The 13,679-nt window shown below is 46.7% G+C and overlaps 1 protein-coding gene across 4 annotated transcripts in view; it reads left to right on the forward strand.

Moving 5' to 3' along the window:
- Positions 1–3,767: 3,767 nt before the first annotated feature.
- ACER2 (alkaline ceramidase 2) overlaps positions 3,768–13,679 on the forward strand; it is a 40,585-nt gene continuing 30,673 nt past the window's right edge. For 2 of the 4 annotated variants that reach the window (XR_016223980.1, XM_070052809.2), the window contains exons 1-3: positions 3,798–4,044; positions 6,572–6,624; positions 6,981–7,077. Coding sequence is in view for 2 of the 4 variants with exons in the window: in XM_070052809.2 (XP_069908910.1) it covers positions 3,937–4,044; positions 6,572–6,624; positions 6,981–7,077 (258 nt within the window). In the remaining 2 variants the exon portion in view is untranslated. Of the gene's footprint in view, positions 4,045–6,571; positions 6,625–6,980; positions 7,078–13,679 lie in introns of all 4 variants that reach the window. The other 2 variants (XM_002708078.6, XR_016223982.1) reach the window with 2 other exon arrangements.

Genomic DNA, 13,679 nt, shown 5'->3' on the forward strand with positions numbered 1-13,679 from the left:
TTAGAGTTCAGCTGTGCTCTGTCTTCTATCTCCACACCCCACCCCTCCACTAACAAACTCTGTTTACAATAGATATTGGAATTTCTTATTAAACACTTTGAGTGGTTACTCAGGCATCATACCATCCATATAAATCAATTTCAAAATTAATACCTAACAATTTAACAATGTTAAATTACAAAGGTTCTATTTAACCTAAAGTGTTGACAATGGGGAGTTGGAGAAAACATCAGACAAATGTCTATAGTCAGAAGAGCCAAGCTAGTGTCTTTGGAGGAATCGAATTTGCTTCTCCATGGCTTCAGCACTGTCTCTGTGCAGTTGTAATTAGAAAGAACCAGGGTAGTGGACCTTGATTTTGAACCAGAATTGCCACTACCTATAGGAGTTCCCGTGGAAGATGAAAAAACAAACAAAACAAACCCATCACTCCCTCAGTGAGTCTCGGAGAGAAGGATGAATTACAACCAGCCAATTTCATATTTCCACTGATCTGAACACATTGTTTTGCATTGTAACAGCTCCAAAATCCTGACGCATCAGAATTTTATGATCACAGCTGGCCTGGCCCTGGTTGTGGTATGGTGTGACTACCTGTACATGCACCAACTTGGTGGTTATTCTTGGTGGACCACCTGGAAAAGAAACATGCTGCCTGCTGTCTGATACCTTCCACTGATACCTTAAACTAAGACCAAGGAAGTCTCAGCATCGAAACTTGTAGGTGTCAGTAACTCGTAAGAAAATGTGCATTACCAGATGTGGTGATTAAAGACCCAGGATACTTCTGTGTGAAACACACAGGCAGGCATCAGTAACTATGAGTTGAAAATGATTCAGAAGAATAGAGATTCTGAATGTGAAGGAATGATAGGAATGCCCTAACTGATGTTTGCTGATGCTTTCCTTTTTCTATGTACATAAGAGGCATGTATGATAGTATATGTCTAAAAGCACTCATTCAGGGCCAGCATGTGGACTTATTATTTAATTGCAAGGCAGAGTTACAGAGAGGCAGAGAGAGAGAGAGAGAGAGAGAGAGAGAGTGTGTGTGTGTATTCTTCCATCCACTGGTTCACTCCCCAGATGGCCACAACAGCTGGAGCTGTGCCGATCTGAAGCCAGGAGCCAGGAGCCAGGAGCCAGGAGCCAGGAGCCAGGAGCTTCTTCTGTGTCTCCCATGCAGATGCAGGGGCCCAAGCACTTGGGCCATCTTCCACTTCTTTCCCAGGCCATAGCAGAGAGCTGGATTGGAAGAGGAGCAGCTGGGTCTTGAACAAGAACCCATATGGGATGCCAGCATTTCAGGTGGCAGCTTTACCCACTACACCACAGTGCCAGCCCCTGCTCCACTTCTGATCCAGCTTCCTAATGATACATCTGGGAAGGCAGTAGAATATGGTTCAATATTTTGACCCCAGTCACTCATGTGGGAGACTCAGAATTCCAAGCTCTTGGCTTCACAACCACTGAGGCTATTTGGTGAGTGAACCAGCGGATGGAAGAACAATCTCTCTCTCTCTCTCTCTCTCTCTCTCTCCCTCTCTCCCTCTCTCCTTCTCCATAACTATGCTTTTCAAATAAATAAATATTAAAGAAAATAATAAAAACATGCATTCAATAAGCATTTTAAAATTCTAACTGATGAAAAAACATAACTAGTTTAATTGAGAATATCTTTTAAACTGCAACTGTCAACCTTTTTGGTCTGAAGACTTCCTTTGTACTTCAGGAAATTATTGAGGATCCTAAATGACTTTTGTTTGTGAGGTGCTATCAATATTTACCACAATAAAAATTTGAAGTAGGGGCTGGCATTGGGGAGCAGCGGATCAAGCGGTATACTGCAACGATAGCATCCTATATCAGAGTCCTGGTTAGAGTCCCTGCTGCTCTGCGTTCCATCCAGCTCCCTGCTAATGCATCTGGGAAAGCAACAGATGATGGCTCAAGTACTTGGACTCCTGCCACCCATGTGGAAGATGTGGATGGAGTTCCAGGTTGCTGGCTTCAGCCTGGTCCAGCCTCAGCTGTTGTAACCATTTAGGGAGTGAACCAGCAGAGGAAGATTCTCTCCATGTCTCTCCCTCTCTCCCTCTCTCTGTCACTTTGCCTTTCAAATAAATCTTTTTTTTTTTTTTTTTTTTTGACAGGCAGAGTGGACAGTGAGAGAGAGAGACAGAGAGAAAGGTCTTCCTTTGCCGTTGGTTCACCCTCCGATGGCCGCCGCGGCCGGCGCGCTGCAGCCGGCGCACCGCGCTGATCCAATGGCAGGAGCCAGGAGCCAGGTGCTTTTCCTGGTCTCCCATGGGGTGCAGGGCCCAAGCACCTGGGCCATCCTCCACTGCACTCCTTGGCCACAGCAGAGAGCTGGCCTGGAAGAGGGGCAACCGGGACAGAATCCGGCGCCCCGACCAGGACTAGAACCCGGTGTGTCGGTGCCGCTACGCGGAGGATTAGCCTAGTGAGCCGCGGCGCCGGCCCCAAATAAATCTTAAAAAGAAGAAATTTAGAGGCTGGTGATGTGGTGTAGCTGGTAAAGCCTCCACCTGCAATGCTGGCATCCCATGTGGGTGCCGGTTCGAGTCCTGGCTGCTTCATTTCCAATCCAGCTCTCTGCTATGGCCTGGGAAAGCAGTAGAAGATGGCTCAAGTGCTTGGGCCCCTGCACCCAGGTGGGAGACCTGGAGGAAGCTCCTGGCTCCTGACTTCAGATGGGCACAGCTCCAGCTGTTGTGACCATCTGAGGGAGTGAACCAATGGATGGAAGACCTCTCTCTCTCTCTCTCTACCTCTGCCTCTCTGTAACTTTGCCTTTCAAATAAATAATCTTTTAAAAAAGAAGAAATTTAAAGTGAGATTTTTAAATGCTGAAGTATACACAAGCACATATTCCATCAGCTGTTACATTTGCTGTCACAGAGCCTCTGGAAACCTGATGTACACTGGCACATAAATTTACATTGTTAACAGGAAAAGAGTTTTGGCCTTGTGGACCCCCAGAAAGGTGCGTACCACTTGAGCCCGAGCAAGGATATCCTAAGGACAGTCAGCACGGATGACTGCCCGAGGCCTCTTCTGCCACTGCCAAGGAGATGCTTTACATGTGTCACCATCTCTTGCACTTTGGATATCCTGGAGCTGTCTCACTGCCACCCTGCATCCATTCCCTGCAGGGTGGCTGAAGTTTGACCCCATGACTAAGCTCCTACATCGAAGATTAGATGAAAGCCTAACGCCAGAGTCTAGGGGCACTGAGGGTAGGAATGGTCTCGAAATTACACCCGTGGGGAGTGGGTGGTCCAGACTGTGTGGAGGTATAAGGGGGAGAAGGAGGTCGCTGAGCTTGCCCTCGCATCCCAGATCTTCCTAACCCCAGCGACTGCAGCGGGGACAGTCGTGTTGGGTCAAGCAGTCCCCTCCCCGCCTCGGATGAACCCAAGATATTTCTATGGCTTGAACACTGGCGTCCCACGTGTGGCAAAGCCCTATCGCTGCAACCTCCAAAGGAGTCTGGGTCCTCCTGGGTTTTTTCTTTAATTTTTCCCAGAGAGGGCTCTGGTTTTCTTTGCACAATCTGGGGGTCTCCTGTGAGTCGGCGCCAGGAGGTAAGCGAGGCCAGGTCCCACGGCCTTTGCTGGGGAGTCTGGGAGAACCCGGTCCCCGCCTTCTCGAACTCCCCAGCCTCTCCTCCCTTGCGGATCCTGCCCCCAGGGTGGGCGTGGCTCCCTTGGGGGCGGGGCCGGGGAGGGGTCCGCGGGCGGGTCACGTCCAGCAGGCGGGGCGGAGCGCGGGCAAGCAGGCCGGCGGGGGAGGCGCCACATCCGGAGGCCGGCGCGTACTGCATAAAGCCGCCGCAGCCGCGGGTTGCCGCTGGCTGCAGCTCTGGGCTCTTCTCACTTGCAGGAGCAGCTGCTCCAATGCCCCAGAGCGGCCATGGGCGCCCCGCACTGGTGGGACCAGCTGCGGGCTGGCAGCTCGGAGGTGGACTGGTGCGAGGACAACTACACCATCGTGCCTGCCATCGCCGAGTTCTACAACACGGTGCGGGTCGCGGGAGCGGGGATGGCAGGCGGGCCGCCGGGAGGGGCTGTCCCCGTGCGTCGCGGCGCTTGGAAGCGGGACGTGGGTCTTTGCGTGTACGTGGGTCATTCTCTCTCCAGGACTAGAGTCGATCCACGCCCCTCCTTTGCTCGCTGCCTCTTTCTCCATCGGCCCTCTGCTGTCTCTATTTCGTACCTTGGCGCTCATCCTCGTCCGCCTGTCAGTTCCTTCTTGATGGCCCTATTGTCTTGTTTGGTCCCCACCCGTTCGGAAGCCCGGGGTCCTTGTCAGCGTTACCTTCCCAGTAAGGGTCCGTTGGGGGTGGTAGACCAGCCGGGACAACTCCCTTCCCCTCTGGGATGTCTTTGGCGTGACGCACTTGGGGCGCATTGTGCGTTTTTGCCCTGAATACCTGCTCTGGGAGTATGGGGAACTGGGAAGTCCCTGGCAGGTCGCAGGGGCGGGGCTCGCTCACACTAGGCTGATTTGCCCACCCCAAGGATACCGAGGTAGTCATGGAGTTCTGTTTGTCCAGAATCAAGTTCATTACTGCTAGTCCTTTTTTTCTTACCTTTGTTTTCTCATCTCCCATCAGCCCCAACGTCTATCTCCCCAAGGCTGTGTTTTCTCTGTCTTAAATCTGCGGCACTGAACGGGAGGAAAGCCTGGGAGTGATAACGCGCGGGTTTTCTGGACTTGCCAGGTCCTTAGAAACTGGCAAGCAGGAACTTCCCTGCTGCGGAATCCTGCGTGCTTTCAGTCTTTATGGGAGGGTAAAGTTGCTTTGGGAAGAGGAAATGCCTCTCCTCCCTGTGCGGGTAACTCACAGTTCTGGAACCCTGTGTAGACTTTGCTGGGTCATTTCTGTGGCTTATCTTTTCACTGCCCAAACACGGAAAACAGGAACTTCTGGTTTGCGTCATTGTGAATTTGAGGTTGTTACTTAGGATTTTCCCCCTTGGATTTGCGGAGGAGAAGGTCTTTGGAAGGAGTCAGGTACTTGTTGTCTAGAAGGATCTCAGATCATCTACTTCCCCTTCTTTTGTTCATTCAATGAGAAAACGGGGCCCCAGAGGAGGAGTCTGTCAGGCCCACGTTCCTGGCAAGGCTGGGATCACCACTCAATGGTCTTGACCCTCCTTTCCCTCAGAAATCCACGGAGGCCCTCCCGCTTCTGTTTTATGATCAGGTTAGCTCCTCAAGAAAAGCTGGCCCTCTGCAGTCTGTGGAGGCCGTGAAAGATGCAGTTAGTGGAACTGGGTACGTTTGACCCAGTGTGCAGCCTCAGAGAGCGTGCTATTAGGTACAGACAGGTGCACACAGAGGGCTGGAGCAGGGCTGGGTACTTGCAGCAAGGAGAAGCACCAGCGGTGCCTCAGTTTCTCCATTTGTATATGGTAGAGGCCATGAGATACTAAGGATTTCACCAGAGTTAAAGAAGAAATGACAGTTTGGTGACAGGTTCTTACCCACGCAGCAAGGTGCTTCTCTGTGGAGTCTGAGACGCTCCGGGAGGATCAGCCTTGTTATTTGGGCCAAAAAGAGCTAGCCTGTAGCTGCTGTCAGCCTGCCGTTAAAAGCCCGGGAGCTGTCGGAGGGGAAGAATTTGTCTTGTCTTTAGTTTTAATCTACTCCCATCGGAGCTATTATATAGTAAGTGCCAAGTCTCTTTCAGAAATGAACGGCTGGTCTTCAGCTGCAGTGTGTGCTCAGAGCCTGGCTGGCCGGGACAGCCTTGCTCCTGGGAATACTGGTAAACCACAGAATTTGCTCTGAACACACTGAGAGCTGGAGGTCTCAGGGAAGCAGTTGGTGGCCTCACTTTGTTGAATGTGGATCCAAAGAATTTGGCAAATTTCCTCCTCTCTGTTCCCATGGCCTTGCTTATCTTCTGAAGCTTATCACAGGACGTGCCAGTGTTTCTGTTGCTCCTCTATTAAGGAAGTGGGTGATAAAATCTCCTGAATTCAATCTTAACACAAGGCATCAGGGCAAATTATCCATGATATAAGAAACTGATAATATCAATTTTAAGAGAAAGTAAAAGGAATTGACTATGTTAGATCAAGAGGTGACAGGGAAAGTGATCTAGAACCTTCTTACTGGATCTCAGGGTAGCACATCACTACTGCAACTTCAGTTACTTCTGGCTGCCCTTCCTTGTTGAGAGTTGAAGATGTGCTGGGTACTTTGTATTTATTCAGGCAGTGGCTGTTGTTTATTACAGCCATTTGTTAAAGGAGGAAATTGGGACTTAGATGGTTTTTATATCTCGCTGAGGTCAAGAAAATGGCAGAACATGAATTAGAACTTGGTCCATTGGACTCTACCAAGATAGTTCTTTTGAAACACAAATGCTACTAACTACCTTTGGTTTATTTGTTTGGCATAGTATAGGTATTTCTTATTCAGTCATTCTTTAGCTTACAACTACTTTACTGGAGTAATTTTGTCTATAGGATAAAACTCGTGATGTTTGCTATGAAAAAAAATTTGTTTAGCTTTTTGTTATTGTTGTTTGTTTCAGGTAATAGCACAATCCTGCTTAAAAAAATTCAGAATATGTAGTTATAAAGTGAAAAATATCCTTTTTTCTGTATCTTTCCAGACATTTTTTAGGCATATAAAGAGCATATGTATTTGTGTGTGCATATGTAATAATTGTGTACAGTGCATACACAACACACTTGAAGATTTTTTTCAACCCGGCTGAGATACTACTATACAAGTCCTTCTGCAGTTTAATCTTTTCATGTAATGTTTTGGAGGTAGTCCTATATTGGCTTGTACAGATTTGCCTTCCTTTTCACAATGCCTATACAGTACTCCGTGTAGTGGATTGGCCATACCTTATCTTCCCAGTCAATCCCTTATTGATGGATGTTTGCAGCAGTACCTCTGTTGTGGTTTACGTTTTGGTTTCTTAATGGAGATGCAATTGATGTCCTCATCCATGCATCTGGGTGTGCTTTCGCACGTGCTAACTGGAGAAGGGGGATTGCTACGTCAGGACAATGTTCAGTTCAAATGCTGGTAAGTATTGCTAAATGGCCCACCAAGCAGAGTACACTGATTTAACTACCACAGACAATGTTTGGGTGTACAGAGCATTTTGCTTTTGAGCTTTGCAAATCTCTGTTGCTGCAAATCTTGTCATCATTCTTTGCTTCAGCCAAGTCCAAATATCTCTTCCAAGAACATGTCATTTCCTTTCACAGCCTTTTACTTCTGCACATTTTGTACTGTTTCTTTTTACATACAAGTTTTACTGAATTGTGTTCCTTTTTATGTTTCACATTTTGAGGCCCGAGCCACATAGACCTAACAGCTCTGGAGCGAGGGTCTGCCTTTTAACCACCAGGCTTGCCCTTTGGAGACTCTGTGTGATGAGTGGCTCACGGGAGCAGAAAGAAATAAACTGGTGGTGAAAAGAGTCTTGAAGTAAAACATACATGTAAAATCAGTTCATGATCTGTTACCTCTGCCTCCAGTCAAGACAAGGAAAATGATGGCAGGACGTTTGGTGTATCCGTTAAGAGGCTGCTTGGAGTGCCTGGTTTCAATCCTGACCGTGCTTTTAATTCCAGCTTCCTGCTAACACACACCCCTAGGAAGTAGCAGGATGGTTCAAATAGGAGCCACCATGTGGGGTCTAGACCTAGATGGAGTTCTGGCCTCCTGGCTTTGATCCAGACCAGCCACACCTATTGCAGGCATTTTGGGGAGTAAATCAGTGAGTGGAAGATTTGGCTCTGTCTCTGCTTTTCAAATATAATAAAGACTTAAAAAAAAGATTGAGGAAAGTAGAGCTCTCTTTATATGACAAAGTCCATGTCCCACTATTTGTAGGGTTGAATCTGTGTGAGTATTTACTGGGCAATTACTATGTGCTTGTCACAGAGGCTAGGTCTGTGTGAGTCATTGGGGTGTTCAGGGCCAAATAGCAGTATGTATAGGAACTCTGCATGGGGTCAGTGCACTATGGGCAAGGGGTGGGGGCGTTTGCCAGGCTTCTGAGTGACCAGTCTTTTTCTGGGCTTTTACCTGAGACTTTTCTGATTTTAAAACAAAGTTCCACACTTGGAGAGCCCGTTCAGTCCCAGGTGAAGCAGGACAGTTGGTCACCTCAGAAGTGAGAATGTACCACTGGAATGAAGAGTTAGGGGTCAGCGTCCCTTTAATACATACCCAGTCTACCACAAGGTCTCGTCTGGTTCTGAGCCTACTGTTGAGAAAGTTCGCAGTCTGTTCTGTCAGTTTTCAGCATCTTGCTGGGAGAGTGCATGTCAGATGCATCAGGATGAGATTGTAGTGTCTGTGAGATTATTTTGGAGCAAATATTACACAGGAATTCGTAGAATGAGGAATTTCCAAAGGAAATAATTAATACATTTTGAAATTGTGGTTTCCTTTTAATTGAACAACAACAACAACAACCCTATAGGCATTTAGCAAACTGATTCTTCCAAGGATAATTCAACAGAAGGCCTTAAAAAACACCCCTCTGCTGAATGATTGTGCAACTTCAGTGACCACCTCCCCAGTTGCATTTGTCAGAGATGTAGCTTTTGAGTCTTTTTTTTTTTTTAAGATTTATTTTATTTATTTGAAAGATAGAGTTACAGAAAGAGGTAGAGATAGAGAGAGAAGTCTTCCATCTGCTGGTTCACTCCCCAGATGGCCACAATGGCTGGAGCTGCACCGATCTGAAGTCAGGAGTCAGGAGCTTCCTCTGGGTCTCCCACATGGGTGCAGGGGCCCAAGGACTTGGGCCATGTTCTACTGCTTTCCCAGGCCATAGCAGAGAGCTGGATTGGAAGTGGAGCAGCTGGGACCAGAACTGGCACTCATATGGGATGCAGGTGCTGCAGGCCAGGGCTTTAATCCGCTGTGCCTCAGCGATAGCCCTCATTCATTTGCTTTTTGTTCCTTCCTCTTTTTGCCTTAGGAGAGTCTCCCTTTAATTTGATCTTTCATTTCTCTATGTTGATGTTTTTAAAAAACATGGTGGAGACCAGCAGGCCTTGGTTGATGGGCTATGCAGAAGCAATAGCTTGCTCTCAGGGATTTTGGGGAGCATATGTCAAAATAGTGCTCTGAACTGGTGCTGCTTTTTTTTTTTTTTTTTTGGACAGATAGAGTTAGACAGTGAGAGAGAGAGACAGAGAGAAAGGTCTTCCTTCCGTTGGTTCACCCCCCAAATGGCCACTATGGCCAGCACTACGCCAATCCGAAGCCAGGAGCCAGGTGCTTCTCCTGGTCTCCCATGCGGGTGCAAGGCCCAAGCACTTGGGCCATCCTCCACTGCCCCCCTGGGCCACAGCAGAGAGATGGACTGGAAGAGGAGCAACCGGGACTAGAACCCAGCACCCATATGGGATGCTGGCGCCACAAGCGGAGGATTAACCAAGTGAACCAGGGCGCCAGCCCTGAACTGGTGTGTAGGGATTAGTCCCTAGCTTGCTAAATGCCAGTTTTGCTTGCTTGCCTGCCTGCTGTATAGGCCTCATCTTGGGCCATTAAGGAGGCAGGCCAGGTCCTTGAGAATAAAGAAAGTAAGCTCGCCTGGAATGTATGACCTTCTGTACCCACCAGCTCCCCTGGAATTTATGGCCCGATGCTTCCCGCCAGTGCCTCCCCATGCCATTTCCTTTGTGTGGCCTTCCCGCCACATAACGTATATAGTCTTTATGTTTAAATGAAACAATGAACATGTTAGGTCCCAATACCTTGCCATATAGAGAGTAAGAAGGTAACCTACGTAGGAGATGACCTGCACCCTTGTAAGTGTGAGGCTATAAAAACCTCTCTTATGCAAACGAGGGGGCCTTTTGCCTGTGCACTGCTAAAGGGCTGTGTGTCGGTAGGGGGTCCCAGCTGGCTGGTAACAAATAAACCTCTGCTTTTGCATCTGCGACTGTGCCTTGTGCCCAGGGACTTGGGTCATCCTCCACTGCCTTTCCAGGTGCATCAGCAGGGAGCTGGATCGAAAGTGGAGCAGCTGGGACTTGAACTGGCACCCATATGGGATGCTGGTGCTCCAGGCTGGGGCTTTAACCTATCTCGCCACAGTGTTGGCCCCCTCCCCCACTTTTTTTTTTTTAAGATTTATTTTATTAAAGGTGACTTTCAAAAGTGGAATTAAGGGAAATTTGGGGCTTGCTTGTGGTGTAGCAGGTAAAGCCACTGCCTATGACACTGATATCTTATAAGGGCATTAGTTGGAGTCCTGGCTGCCCCACTTCCCATCCAGCTCTCTGCTAATGCATCTGGAAAAGCAGGGAAAGATGGTCCAAATCCTTGGCCCCCTGCACCAAGTGGGAGACCCAGAAGAAGCTCCTGGCTCCTGGCTTCGGATTGCCCCAGCTCTGGCCATTGCAGCCATTTGCAGAGTGAGCCAATGGATGAAAGACCTCTCTCTGTCTCTATCCACGCACCCCCCCACCCTGTAACTGTGCCTTTCAAATAAATAAGTAAATCTTTAAAAAAATGTATTTTGGTACAAAAACTTTGAAATCCATGCATAATTTTTCATAATGCATGTTTTCTATTAATTATCCCTCATATATGTCATATTCATGTAAATGGAGAGAAAATGATTTGGAGACTGAGAGTCTAGAGCAGTAGTTCTTTCTTGGGAGGAGGGTAGAAAGGAGACTAGCTTTGTAATGTATTCCTTTTTTTACAAGGAAAGCACATTCATGTATATGTAGGGACAAAGATCAGGTTTAAGTCACCTATGGTGTAACAATTCCATTTTTCTTCTCCATTTTCAGCTCAGTGCTCTCCCTTCATCTCTCCCCTTTTCTTGTTTTCTTGCTCTTTTTTCTATTTCTATGTTTAAAAAAAGGAAAGTCTTTGAGTTTTAAATCATATGTACACAGTTTCTGGTGAAATGCACAATTTTTAGGCACCTGTGGTTGAGTTAAGCCAAGGTCAGACTGTGCTTGTGCAGGTTGGAGATCAGTTTGGGGTAATGGAAGAATGAGGCAGCCCAGCCAGCTGCCCAGTCCCTGGGTAAGTGCCTCTGTCACTTTGGACAGCTTGGAGCTCTTCTGGGCTCTTTACTCTATGACCTTATAAAACAAGGGATGATTTTGAAGGTCCTTCATTTAACTCTTATGGATGTCGGAGCTTTTAAATGATTCCATGCAAGTTAAAGGCTGTAATCATAACAATAAACAAAAGCCTGTTGTTCAGGAAGGTACGGAGACCCTTGTCCTTATTCCTCCTTTTTTTCTTGGAAAATGAGAATTGGCCATTTCCAAGATTAGAGACTAAATAATACCTGGGACATCTCAAACATTTTATCTGTATCCTCTTCCAAGGTCACCAGTAGCTTATGGCGCTCCTGTGTGGGAGAGAGAGAAAGATCACATCAGAGTGGACCAATGGGAAAAAGACACCTGTTTGTCCAGACTGGTGCCTCCCCACTAGGGATTTCAGTCCTGGGTTTTAAGCTAAGGCAGCAGCCCTGCCCCCATCCCTCCCTGGCAAAGGATCTTGTTCTCCTTTCTTATTTATCTCACACTATATTTTTCTTTCCTTTCTAAAAATTATGTCACTCCTAAGCCTTGTCCCCAGATGATGACAGAGGCAGGCTGGGAGTGGCAGGCTTTTGGCCATTGAGGTTGCCAATCCTTGTCTGTGTTCTACCTCAAGTTCTAGGGTTTGCTGAGATGTTGTATTCATTTGTGTGTCAGTGATTCCTTAGCTTAGGTCTGGGAAAGCCCTTCTGTCCTTCCTATTTGAGTTCAGTTCAGGCTCCCACTCTCATGGTTCCATTGAGGCCTCCTCTAGTACCGTCCAGCATGGGTGACCAGTGCTTTCCAGATTTTTATCTACTACCCCATCGACTATTTTTAATGTTCTTTTTGCAACCTTTTTTTGTGGACCCATCATTCTCTCCCTGTGAGTGTTGCTCATTTAGACTTAGCTGTTGTTTTCAGATTCTGTGCACTTCTTCTGCATGCACTGTCCTGTCCTCACTCCAAAATTAGAGATCAGACGTGAGAAGCTGAGTGACCTTACCACTTCACACTTTCTAAGATGGCTTTAATTTCAAAACCAGAGAGAGAGAGAGAGAGAGAGAGAACACAAAATATAAGGTTGTGGAGAAATTAGAACCCTTGAATATTGCTGGTGAGAATGTAAAAAACTGCCTTGGTGGAAAACAGTTTGGTGGTTCCTCTATAAGTAAAACAGAATTACCCTATCACCCAGCAAACATTAATGGATGAAGAGACACACAAACTATGGTATACTTGTGAAATGGAACATTACTCAACCATACAAAGGAACTAGTATTGGTACATGTTACAGCATGGATTCCCCAGAACCATGCTGGGCAGGTCATTTGGCTGAGTGGTTCGGATGTCTGCGTCCCCTGTCCAAGTGCCTCAGTTTGAGTCCTGCTTTGTTTCCAGTTCTGCTTCCTGCTGGTGTGCAGGTGGTGACTCAGGTGCTTGGGTCCCTGCCATACACAGGAGAGACCTGGATGGGGCCGTGCGCTCCTGGCTTTTGCTTGGCACAGCCCCAGCTGTTGCTGGTATTTGAAGAGTGAACCAGAGTTTAGAAGATCTCTGTTTGCCTTTTGCCATTCAAATAACATGAAAACAAATAAATAAAAAATAAAGCTTAAGAAGGAAAAAAGTTGTTTATTTAAAAAATTATGCTAGGTAAAAGAAGCCAGACACAAAAGGGCACTTGAGGCGTGATTCCACTCGTGAAATATCCAGAATAGGTAGTCACAGGGACAAAAAGCAGATTGGTGCTTGCCGGGGGCTGGGGAGGGACAAATGGGGATTCATTGCTTACTGGGAAAAAGGTTTCTGTTTAGGGTGATGATAACATTTTGAAACTAGATAGAAATGATTGCTGTACATTATGAATATACTAAGTGCCACCGAGTTGTGTACTTTAAATGGCTTATTTTATGTTCTGTGAGTTTTACTTCAATTAAAAAATTCAAGAAACATGAGTCCTTAAAAATAGCCAAAACCAAATAATTTTTAAAAAGATTTATTTATTTACTTGAAAGGCAGAGTTATAGAGAGAGGGAGAGACAAAGAGAGAGAGATCTTGTATCTTCTGGTTCACTCCCCAAATGGTTGAAGTTGGGCCAATCCCGAGCCAGGAATCAGAAGCTTCATCCAGGTCTCCCAAAGTGTATGCAGGGGCCCAAGGACTTGGGTTATTCTCCACTGCTTTCCCAGGCTCATTCTGATCTGCACTCTGGATTGGAACTGGAGCAGTCAGGACTCAAACTGGTGCCCAGATGGGATGCCAGTGTTGCAGCCCATGGCTTTAACCTGCTATACCACAGCACTGGAACCCTCACCCCAAATTAATTTTTAAAAAGTAGGAAGGTGCTTCGAGAGTTCCTGCTATATGTGTGAAATTTATACTGAATCTCAAAGTCTTGGTATGAGCAGTAGGATGTCGAATATCTCAGTAGTGATATTTTGATAGTGACTATTTATTTGAATGAAAATATTTTTGAATATTTTGCATTAAATGAGATATATTAATGAATTTTAAAAAGATTTTTATTTATATTTAAAAGACAGAGTTACCGAGAGGCAGAGGCAGAGAGAGAGAGAGAGAGAGAGAGAGGTCTTCCATCCACTGGTTCA

This window comes from Oryctolagus cuniculus, chromosome 1 (assembly GCF_051225735.1).
Source record: "Oryctolagus cuniculus isolate XC-2025 breed Fujian yellow rabbit chromosome 1, ASM5122573v1, whole genome shotgun sequence".
Taxonomy (NCBI): domain Eukaryota; kingdom Metazoa; phylum Chordata; class Mammalia; order Lagomorpha; family Leporidae; genus Oryctolagus; species Oryctolagus cuniculus.